At 40.0% G+C, this 12,703-nt stretch overlaps 1 protein-coding gene across 1 annotated transcript; it reads right to left on the bottom strand.

The window, feature by feature from the left end:
• Nucleotides 1–757: 757 nt before the first annotated feature.
• hspb7 (heat shock protein family, member 7 (cardiovascular)) lies at nt 758–4,962 on the bottom strand. Its single transcript, XM_084367015.1, has 3 exons — nt 4,620–4,962; nt 1,572–1,696; nt 758–1,408 (listed from the first exon to the last, which is right to left on the bottom strand). The coding sequence occupies exons 1-3, from the start codon at nt 4,783–4,785 to the stop codon at nt 1,229–1,231; spliced, it is 471 nt and encodes a 156-aa protein (XP_084223141.1). The 5' UTR covers nt 4,786–4,962; the 3' UTR covers nt 758–1,228.
• Between the last annotated feature and the right edge of the window lie 7,741 nt (nt 4,963–12,703).

Genomic DNA, 12,703 nt, shown 5'->3' with positions numbered 1-12,703 from the left:
CATTGCAGCTCGTCATCAAAAAACTCTCCCATTTTCTATTTTTCAAGTCAACATTTTCCATCCCATCTTTACACGAATAGAAAATTTGAACAATTATTCCAAAAACGTAATTATACATCGATCTGACGAACAACAAACAACATTTTTTTAAATGTCATCCAATTGTTTTAATTTTCTATTTTTCATTTCCTGTATGGAAAAATGAACTGATAAGTGTTACACAGACCAATCAGCATGTTAAATAAAGACAACGATCAAAATGGTTATAAATCCATATCTGTACCCAAACTCCAGGCCCGCACCTTTGAAGCAACATTATGTAGAAATTGGCATTTTGTGCGATTTGGCGCCTCCCTACAGTTTCTAAGTGCAGCACTACTGTCATTAACAGAAATCCCAGTCTGTAACAATCTGTCAGGCATAATGTAGGTGCTAACTACAAACAAAACTCATCACATCATAACAATGTTATGCCTTGAAAACTTGTATCTTGAATAAAAATTTTAATGCTATTTGTAAGAAAAGATGATTTTCGAGTCTCATTCCCAACTCTGACGCTTTGAGATGCCATCCGACCCGTCCTACAATTCCAAAGTGTCAGTTTTTGACAAGGTGGGAAACCCAGAGCTTCTTTATTTGACGAGTTGGGAATGAGACTCAAAGATCAACTTTTTTTTTTACAAATGGCACCTTTAAAGTAAAAAAAAACAAAAAGTTACAATCAGTTTGTCATGCCATACCTCAATCAAAAGGCTCACACGTTGCCAGATGTTTATTGTCAAAGCAGGATCATTTTATTCACACAAATCCTAATATACAATAAATTATTATTAACGTGGCCACCATCAATTTCAGAGGTTCATTTTTAGACCTGTGTTAGAGGACAGGAGGGAAGTAGTGAACTGATCAGATAATTTCTCTATGTGTGTTTGTGTGTGTTTGCGTCTTCATACAAATGCTGTACATGTCCGAGCGCCTGTGTCTCAATATGTTACGTGCAGGTATGACCTATTGCTGCAGAGTATGGTGAACTAACTCAGAATATAAATGAGCAACAACAGGCATGTGTTGCAGTCACGGAGCGAGAAGGTGGCATGTTTTATAGGGCACGCTGCCGACTCTGAGTGTTGAAAGTAGAATGGTTTCAGTGAAGACAGGAAATAGAGGAAGTAGCATAAAAACACAAAAATAAAGGTGAGAGGTTTGTGATGAGAAAGTGCGTCCCTCTCTAGATCTTGATCTCGGTGCGGAAGGTCTGTACGAGCTCGTGTTTGGCCGGGTGTCGCCGTGCCTTGACTGTTAGGGTCCCCTCGGCGCCCAGTGATGATGTCACCGAGGTGGGGTCCACATCCTCAGGTAGTTGGCACTTGTGTGTGAAAGTGTTCATCACCGAACCGTCCTGGGCCAACTGTTAAAGGCAGAGTGATAGCAATGACTTAATGTATTGTGAATAAAGAAAGAAGCTGTGGTATGTTATTAATCTACTCCCATTTGGACAGCTGCTTACAGCTTTGTTTCAAGGTTCTGTAGCATTATAATTACATTCCAACTGAAAAACAATGGCTTCCCACCTTTTCTGCGTGAACCTCAATCTGGTTGTTGGATGTGGTGACGATGACGTCTTCAGGGGAGAAGTCTCGCACGTCAACTGTGAACTGGTACGAATCCCCAAGAGCCTTGATATTTCCAGATCCACCTACACGCACGACATGATGAGAAAAGATGTTAGACAACCGGAGGAAACATGTATTTCTTTCTCTGACAATTAATTTTCACTGAATTCTCATTTATGCTGCTTGCTAAAGAGGGTGAACTCACATCTTATATAATTGTAAGACTGGTGATAATTACACTACCAGCAGCTGGTGTTTCTTTTGGGATTGGTTACAGACATGTAAAACCTCTCGTTGATTTTTAAAAACTTCAGGTTGGCTAAAACATTTTTTATTTTCATTTCATGTTCCATTACTTGAGTGCTTTGCTGTCTTGTTGAATGGTATCATCCATAACTCAGACTCATTAGTTTTTGTTTTACTGGGTCCTTTCATAAAATTAAATAAACATAAGCTGCCTAATGGTCACTTCTCTGTTTCCTCAAAGGCAGCTGAGATTTTTAGCTTTCTAAAGAGGCTAAGCTTGCCTGGTCTGTGTATTTCCTGGGAACAGAATTTTGAAAGATCAATGAATTGTTTTGTGAAAATGGCTCACTGGGACGCTTGAATACAACAGAGCCATCCTTAATGTCATCAGTAACACCTTTTGATGAATCTGTTGTGAAAAAGACCTTTTGACAATGTGAAAGCGGCTTTGACATGTTTTACAACTGACTTAAATTGCACAGGAAACTTACATATGAAAAAACATTCTGTGTTAGTCACCGACAGTTTTTTTTATTCACGTCATCAAAAACTTATATCCATGTTTCAAGTGTGTCTTCAACTGTACTGTATCTGGCATCCCCGCCATTTGGCTGTATATTGTTACCAAGATCTTCTTGTTGGTAACTGTTGTTAAAGAAAACTTCATGCCTCCATTATTTTTGTGTATTGTGTACTTAAAGGTTCCATATTATGCTCATTTTCAGGTTCATACTTTCAGTTTGGGTGTTGACTAGAAAATGGTTATCTGCTTCAATGTAAAAAAAACATCATTATTTTTCCCATACTGTCAATTACAGCAGCACCTCTATTCACCCTCAGTCTGAACGCTCTGCTTTAGTGCCTGTCTCTTTGAGACCCCCTCCTGAATACCCCTGTCTGCTCTGATTGGTCAGTTCTCACAGGCCTGAGCAGACACCACCCAATATGTTTCCACACCAGCTCTGTAATCACTGCCATGCATGGGCTATTGCTGAGGGCGGTTGTATATCACAACCTTAAAGGTACAGTTTCTGAAAACGTGTGTGTGCATTTCTCTTTGGATTTAGTTTTTTATTTATATAGGAGCCAGACCTGCTTATAATCAAAAAAAGATATGGAGATCTCAATTTCTATAATAAAGGACCTTTAAAGCTGCATTCATTGAATGTTCTTTTGGCCACTTGGGAGCAGAAGAACAATTACAGCATCTTGGATGAGAGGTGAAACGTCTTCAAGGAACTGAAACAAGTCCTCTTCCCTTCGATACAGCACAGAATAACAGCAGAATATGAGTCCAATATTAATTCTGCTTTCAGCTCTGTTTTTTGGTCTCTATTAACATCTGAGGAAAATATTGGGCTCACTGGCTTACGAGATGATTGACATTCTTCCCCAATTAATTGTTAACTTTGCTATTTGGTTCTGTGCAGGTAGCTTACAGATTTATAAGATTTCACTGAAAAAAGTTGCCTGTTGCTGCTTATAAAATGACAAAAGCAGAGTTTGGAGGTCGTACAACCAAAACAATGAGCTGAAAGAGGCTAAAGAGAGCTGTATAACTGAGGGGATATGCAAAGTTGGATGATAATTATGTGTGGGTTTGTCAATATAAACGAGACCTTTCACATTACACATAGTAGCATATTGATTAGTGCAGCTTTAATGATCTTTAAGAGAAAACAGGTTCATGGCAGCATCAGATAGTAACAGGATACAGTAGAGAAACATGATAATCCTGCAGTCTGATGCATTGTCAGTGACGACAGTGATATCCTGAGCTCAGTGAAGTAACACATCATGACCTCAGACTGGAAATGCGTGTGTGTGTGGTATTAGCTCTGACTTCACTTATTCGTTTGATTGTGTGACATCATTCCAACTGTGCGTGCGTGTATGTATTTGGTGTGTACACCGGTCACCGGGTAACCATCTGGTCATTCCTTATGCAGGCGTCATTCCAGATACTCAGTGTGTGAAGTCACACTGCTGGCAGTCTGTCCAGCATTCCCCGGCTTGCGTGCATGCGTGTGTATGTGTGTGTGTGTGAGTGTGTGGGCCTTGCTTTCCCATTAGCTGCACCCACCCTCAGGCTCCTTTGCTGCACCTATGGTACACCAACCATGGTTCCCAAACAATTCTGCTCTGCCCCTAAGGGACAGACGACATGGACACTGAGTCCATTTAAAGATCAGAAGTCACACATTCACACGTCTGTGTGTGCCAGCAGTGAAGTGATACAGTACAGTTCACACCAGCTCCACACAGTACGGAGTTAGAAGATGAACCAGGCACTGTTAAGTGAATTGTCTCCAGATTTTAATGCCTGAAAAGTCTGGAAGAAAAGGCCAAAACGATGCCTCGATTTTTACAGAAATACAACTCTAACTTAGACTGTGTCCTCTTTCTGCACATCTGTTTTCCTTTCATCTCTTTTTACACTTCAGCTATTCAATCAGACAGCACCATGGCCACAATCCTGCTCACAAACACATTTGTCTGAACACATCCTCCACACCAACGTTCCTTTGCCTTTTGAACTCAGTCCTGCCTGTTATCTTCCTCCTCTGAACTGTCACCTTGGACTTGTTTTATCGCCACTTTATGGAGAAAAACACCACACTTCAAACAAATCCCCTCCAAGCACACACACAAATCTGCTTCACAGTCAAAGCTGTCACTTCAACCTGCTCCTGCCGTCATCTTTAAACTACTTTTGTATACCAAACGTGTTACAGAGACCCAAATTTGCTTCCAACTTACTGGAAAACCCCAAGGCGTCGCTCCCGGGTCTCATGAAGGAGCCAAAGTCCTCGGTGAACAGTCCCCGGCTCTTCTCCATGTATGGGTTACCAGAGGACGAGGATGAGGATGAAGTCTGGTGGAAACTACGCTCCGATCGATAGGCAGAGGAGTTGGTCACACTCATGGATGGCTGAGAGTGCTGGGTGAGGCAGAGGAGGAGAGTAAAAGGGAGGGAAGAGGGAGGCGGAGAGAGCTGATTCCTCTTCAAGAGCCTTAAATACAAGAAATAATACACTTCTGTCTTCCTGTCTTTCCTTTTTTTCCTATTGGTTTCTTTTGTTTGAGTTAGCTAAGATCATTTATTTTCTCACTCTCCTGCAGCCCCTCACCCTCGGCCCTTATATACCATACGGTCCCATGCGTGGTTGGGCGGTGTGCACGTGTGTCACAGCTCACTGGGAAAGGGTAACAGCGTTCTATATTTATCACGAGACGCACAGAGCAATGGAGAGAAGGGCCCGTGGTTGGAAAAGTTCTGGGCATTGAGGGCCCAGAGGTTAAGAGCAGGAGAGAGAGTGGGATTTGATAGAGAGAGGTAGAGAAATAACAGTGGGTGAGGGGGGCAACAGTTGTCAGTTCAGACGCACTATCCCTGAAATAGCTTCCCTGTCCTCCTCCTCTTTAATTCTCCCCGCTCTCCACTGCTCCATCGGGCTGTTTCTTCTGCTTTGTTGATATTCAGCGTCTTGCCTTTGTCCTGAAATTGGATCCTCACAAGGTTCTGCCATTAAATGACACACTGACCAATGTTTCCGTCTCCTCAGAGAGATTCTGCCTCCCACTTTGAGTCATTTGTTTATTAAAGGTGCACTATATAGATTTGGGGAAGACATTTTAATCAGAAGATAAAGATCTAAACAAACTAAATAAACAAACTCTCTTTGTTTTTAATCACTGATTAAACGGAATAAACAAACTGACCTGAAAGGACAACACAGTTTCACACTGTGTATATTTATATACATACTGTACTTTGTTTATATTTGGCGGACCCTGCCACCTTTCTAGCTTCAAACAGCGTTCTGGGGACCTTATTTTTATCTGAGAACAGTTTGTTTATTCAGTTGTGGAAAAAATAGTTTGTGTCATTACCTCATTAATATTGTAAATATTAAAATTCTGAGTTTGAATTTCTTCTCTAAAACAACACAGTGCCCCTTTAAATATGTTAAACCGTGGAACACACACCATTAACACCTAATGATACTCTTGCAAATGCTGTTGCGGTGAGCAGAGGAAAGCAAAAAGAGGAGCCTTACCTCTTATCAGAGGATAAGTTGAGAGCAAAAACAAAGATGGAAAGAATGTGCTTGAAAACAAAGCCGTCAGCGGGAGCGGGGGACTTAGTAGTGACATTGCTTTGTGGCTATTAATATCTGCATGCAGAGCACAGCCCATCATGATTAGAAAACACTCACAGCTCTCCTCTCCACTCATTGCTGCTGACAGCTAATCCATTAAAATCCATTTATGGCCTCAGTGACATTACGTATTTGACTTCTGCCTCGTCTTTTCAGTCATTTGCCTATAATGACCTGAATATGACACATTCAGCACATCGCTGATTTGCTGACTGACACCTGATTCCCGGACATCAAATATGTGCCATCACAGCTATCAAGGCAAAATTAAATACACTTAAAGGTCTTTTGTTTTGAGGCCGTGTTTAAAAGGTTACCCAGCATTACAAATGACACCACACAGTGATATGTGCTCCCAGTCTTATCAGTGGAGGGCTCAGAGCCCCCTGCTGAAGGTCTAAATCCAGCCCAGCAACTCACCACCACCTTGCCAGGAAGCACACACAGCCTCCTCCCCTCCCTAGTAACACTGTGGACACGTCCTGGACTTTATACACATTGACCGGACAGTGTTTTGTACCTCTGACGTAGTTGTCATAGAGACCACAGCTGGTGGTCATCTGCAAAATGTGTTATGAAATATCACTTATGGTCATTTGATCCTTTATTTTCTTAAAGGAGCTATTATGCTCTTTCTTTTTCTTCTTTTCCTTCATTATTTTTTATAGGTTCTTGTGCATGTAAAACATTTTGAAAGTTAAAAAGGTCTTGAAAGTCCGCACCAACAAAAGCTTCCCTCTCCCACAGAAAACAGTAAAGTGACAGGAGCTTAAACAGAGCGTTTCAGACAGAGGGGGAATACAGAGCTGCAGACCTGGACAGTATGAGAAAACTGATGTGTTTTCTGAGCATTAAAGCCTGTAAACCCATTCTAGTAGTCACCCAAATTAAAACTATGGATGTGGAAATAAGCATAATGTCTCCTTTAATAATTAAGAAAGGCTTAAGTGATCTCAGCTGGTATCTCAGTTCTCAAAAAGTTGAACACATTTCATAGGATTGTCCTTTTTCTTTTATTATGCAAATAAATAAAAAGTCATTTTCCCGAATAACCGGTTCCCAACCTCAGGGTCTTGACCCCAAATGGGTTAGAAGGAACTTTTGAAGGGTCAGATAATACTTAATAAGACAAAACATTTCTGATGCATGAATTATACTTTATCACGGCCATTGTACATTTTTCAACTTTTTTTTCTCATCCTTGCTTTTCTTGAAATACTAGATAGTTTTACTTCTCCAAGCTTGACATAACTGAGAGGGGTACATCACTCTTTTGTTGCATTATTTACAAATCATTAACAACCTGTGTCAAGAGATCAAATAATTTCACGTAAATCCACCAGAATCTCGCATACACGGTCAAATTATGTCTTTTTCCAGCTTCAATCCCTCAACACTTATTGAAATGAAACCCTCAATTAAGGCTCTATCAGTCACAAACCCAGTCTGACCAGGCTGCTATTCCAGAGAACTTTAGAGGTGAGAGTGAAAGAGGGGTGTATGCTGGGAAGCCCACTGTGGGGGAGGAATGGGATGAGCACTGACGGGTGAGAAGACAAAGATAATAGGGTGTCAGATGGAGTGGTGATGGGAGAAACACACTGAGATAATGGGGAAATTAACAAATTGACAAAAACACACAGCAGAGAGGCAACGACAGTGATGTTTGTTGCATTCAATACACCTGGAAAATGGGACATCTCTGTGTCCAAGCCTGAATAATCAACAACAACAGAACAGCATCGTCACAGTCTGATTAGTAATATTAATAATTTTTGCTGCTGAAATGATACTTGTTGTGCACTTATACAAGTCTGGAATCAAAATCATGAATAAATAGGTGCAGAGGTTTTTATGATAGTAAGTTATCATAAGTTTATAAGTTGACATGAGTGATAATTTAAAGTTTTCCTTTAAGGAGATCTGAAAGCGTTGAACAATTGTACACAAACAGAATCATTTCTGTATAAGTGACAGTGAGATTTAAAAAGACAACAATGTATTACTGATTGACACATTTATCAGCTAGTCTTGGCCGAACACAGACTCAGATCAGTAACAGTGACGGTGTTGACTCTGTGGCTATAAGTAGCAATTTGCAGCTATTTGAATCCTTCAGCATGATTCAATTCAGCAAATCTATGTAAAAATACAGAAACAATGCTTCTTTTACTGCTAATTTTCCCCAATTTTACCAAATTTTATAAACACACATTTAAGAAAATTTTGATAGACATGAAAATGTATTTTACGTATGTATGTGTAAAATAGAAATTTATGATTATTCACAGTTACAGATTTGAATTAGTATTTTATGTTAGACATGTAAATTCGCAGTCTATTTTTATATTTTTTGCTTTAACATTTTTTTACAGAAAAAGTCTGTAAAATAAAAATTATTTTCATTTAAAATGACAAATGATTCTTACAGTGTTTGAAGAAGCTCTTTGTAGCACTTTCACGACTTTGAAGAAATGAATGGTCTTATTTCCAGTATTATCGCCACCTGAAGGCGTTCAAATAGGTCAAATGGTTAATCAATGGTTAATGGAATGTAAACACTGTTGTCTTGTGAGGCTGAACATGATGAATCATGTCTGTCCTCAGATTCAGTTCAGCACAAAAGATGAAGACTGGTTTAATTAAAAAAGAGGGACAAACACATGAATCATCGATATATAAATCAGATTAAACCTTGGAAACTTGGAAGGCCTCAAACATGGCAATAATAAGAATGACACACCCGTGACACTGAGTCACCTCTACATGTATGTTTTCGTCTGTGCATTCCTGTCTGCCCACGCACACACACACACACACACACACACACACCTCTTGTGGTTGGATTGTGTGTGTGTGTGTCTCGGCTGTTACATAATACTGCAGACAGAGGGACCCGTCCCACAGTGACAGCCTGTGGTTGAGCTGGAAGGTCATCTCGCTGCTGACTACTTATTTCCATACATACTGTAGAAGGTCAGCTTTAACGGCAAGTGTGGTTATACAGGTATTCATGAATAACAAGCCAAAAAGACTGGCTGCTCATTCATTCACCAGCTTCACTGACCTTCATGATAATTTATAATCCTTCTCTGTAGAACCCGCACTTCTCCTGAAAAACCTATTTATGAAACATTAATGCAAATACTTTTTTTTAAATGTATACCATATTCTACCTTTACTGTAATGGTGAAAACAGTGTGCATTGGAGTAAAATACAAATACAGACTGAGATGGACTGTTTTATTTTAAATGACACTGAATTCTTATATTTACATCTAATCTATTTCAGTTTTCAGTACTGTGCTTTACTTACCTAACTTCTATTCTATTCTTGTCTAGTCATTTAGCCACTTACAGGAAAACCAGTAATGATAAGTTTACCTTTATAGCTGCATTAATTCATTTCATGGCCACTTGGGGGCAGCAGAACAAGCAGCAAACATCACATCTGTCATATTCTCACTTAATCACCTCCATATCCAGCAGACCTGGGAAACACTAGTATTAACTTGCAGTTGTTTCTGGCCATGTGATAAATGTTGCTAGCTAGTTGCTAGCTGTTTCTGCTGCTTGGTGGTGGAGTACAGAGGGTTTATCAGAGTCTCTTCACTGAAAACAGCTTCATGATGCTGCAGAAAATGGGGCTGATGACACTTTGTGGACCAAAACCTAAACAATGAAATTAAACTATTAGACTAAAATTCTGTGGGTTCATCCCTGAGAGAGACCCCTTCCATATTACACCACCATTTAATCCATTGTTAATATGAAAAATACTGAGTCGTGTAGCTTTGAGACATGAATACATTCCTACACTTGTAATGTCAAGTTAGAGTCTGGCTAAATGTTTCATCAATCTTTCCTGACATAATAATGAATATAATTCTATTATATACTAAATTAGAAAATCATTTTCACCCTCTGCAATTACTGTTGCTAGAACACACAATACAAGTACAGAATATACAGCAGCAGTATATTCAGTTAAAAAGTCAATATTGTAAAATAAGAAGACAAATGTGTAAAATAGAAGCTATTGTTGTTTGTTTACCTCTATGAATATTGTTCTGGGAACACTTTGAAACCTCAGCTAATAGTAACGCAACATGTAGTTTTATATATATGGATTTACTTTAGAATAAAAAGGGCATTTAACTTGTAACTCCTCGGTTTGTATTTATTTGCAAATATATGCAAAATCAGTTTTGGAAACTGTGTTACATAATCTGATTTTCAAATTATTTGCTTGAGGAGAAACTTCTCAGGCAACGATGATTGTTTATGAGAGTAAAATAACCTCCCGTGTGGCTCTCTATTCACCTCGGTGTGCTGTTCCCATGGCAACTAGTTATACTGAGAATAGCAGTCTGTATGTGTGTACATTTCCATGGTGTATATGTGTGTGTGAGAGAGTGGGACCGACGCTCACAGCATGCAGATTTCAAATCTCTATAATAACACAAGTGCCAATTAAACGCCTCAGGGAAATGTGGAAAATAAACATTAACTAAGGAATAATTCAAAGTCTGTTGGTCTGTGTTGATGTGTGCGCACGTGTGTGATCCATTATCTGAACAATGATTGCCCTGACCTTGAGCAGGATGCTTGAACTCAGATACGATGCCTTGATTTCCTACAAAGTGTAGGACATTTACAGGATTCAAATGAGAGGCTTTGAAGCCACTCACTGTCTGACATAGTGAAGGTCGCAGCAATGACATGTGTACACATTCATACGGTGGCCCTGAAGTGCAAAACACAACGGCAAATCAGAAAGCACAACAGCAAATCGGAAAACACAACAGCAAATCAGAAAACACAACAGCAAAACAGAAAACACAACAACAAATCAGAAAACACAACGGCAAATCAGAAAACACAACAACAAAACAGAAAGCACAACAACAAATCAGAAAACACAACAACAAATCAAAAAACACAACAACAAAACAGAAAACACAACAACAAAACAGAAAGCACAACAGCAAATCAGAAAACACAACAACAAATCAGAAAACACAACAACAAAACAGAAAACACAACGACATTATCCAAACCGGAAAAGGTAGGTACCCTCGGGCGACATGAATCGTCGCTGATTGGTCCGTCGTTTGAACCGGAAGGACAGGGTTTACATGTTTTCAAAACAAGAGCGCTGCCAGTGACGACATACACGCTGCTATTAATGAATACTTTGATGCAGGACATGTATATGGGTCCGTGTATCATCTGATCATGCAATTCTATTTAGTGTGGCTTTGATGACGAGACCAAATCACCGCAACGGTCAGCCCTCCTGGCCGAGACTCAGTGAACTTTCCCCCCAGAAAACAGCCTCTCTCCCTGCTAGTGAAATAGTCAGACAGCGTCCTGTTGACTGATGCTGATTATGTAATATGTAATTTAGACTGAAAAACGTAACTTTGTCACTTTCCAGGATGTTTGGTGGGTCGGGATCTCAATCACAACACATTATAACAGCATCCATATGATTATAAACAGTCAGCGGGTATGTTCAGATTAGCAGGAGGACACCGGGAAACACCTTGAAAAAAACACATACGTCATCATCATGACGTGTACGTCACGCCTCCTTTGGAGCCGCAGCGCCGGCTTTCTGTGTGAATCAGCCTATACTCTGGTTCGTCTTCTACGCCGGAGCTGCTTGGTTCTGTGTGAGCAACCAACGGCGGAGAATTGGCGAACCGCTGCGGCGATAATGCGGCGTCTCTGTGTGATTTCAGAGCTTCCCAGCAGGACACCCATTTCTCGCAGCTTTTCTAAGATCTCATGATACATCACTCCATTCATAAACATGTCATTAATTAGAGACATGGTTGGCTCGAGTGAGGCCATTAGAACGTGGGACTCCAGTGGTCTACTGGGACTGGACCATAGACTGTACACAGTCAATGGACTGGACCGTGGGACGCTCAGACCGGTGTGTTGTTCCTCACCATGGATACCGAGCGAGTCCCTACACATTGCGCATGTGCAAAGCGTGGCCACACAGCAGAAATGTACCGTGGGTATAACAATAACGGAAAATGTAAATTAGATTTATTATTTCGTTTCGGTTTCCTTGTTGATTATATTTTCCATTTTGGGCTGAAAATAGGAAAACAAACACCAGTTTTCAATGTTTGGTGCATACAGAAACACAGAAAAACGGAATATTGACTCGTATTTTCGTTTTTCGTTTGCCACATTAAATATAATTGCATGATCAGATGATACACGGACCCATATACATGTCCTGCATCAAAATATTCTTTAATAGCAGCGTGTATGTCGTCACTGGCAGCGCTCTTGTTTTGAAAACATGTAAACCCTGTCCTTCAGGTTCAAAGGACGGACCAATCAGCGACGATTCATGTCGCCCGAGGGTACCTACCTTTTCCGGTTTGGTTAATGTTGTTGTGTTTTCTGATTTGCCGTTGTGTTTTCTGTTTTGTTGTTGTGTTTTCTGATTTGCCGTTGTGTTTTCTGATTTGTTGTTGTGTTTTCTGTTTTGTTGTGTTTTCTGATTTGCCGTTGTGTTTTCTGTTTTGTTGTTGTGTTTTCTGATTTGCCGTTGTGTTTTCTGTTTTGTTGTTGTGTTTTCTGATTTGTTGTTGTGTTTTCTGTTTTGCTGTTGTGTTTTCTGATTTGCTGTTGTGTTTTCTGTTTTGCTGTTGT

The sequence above is a fragment of the Pagrus pagrus genome (assembly GCF_965226575.1).
Source record: "Pagrus pagrus genome assembly, chromosome: 11".
In the NCBI taxonomy this organism is placed as follows: Eukaryota; Metazoa; Chordata; class Actinopteri; order Spariformes; family Sparidae; genus Pagrus; species Pagrus pagrus.
This window is presented reverse-complemented; position numbering and strand designations above follow the sequence as displayed.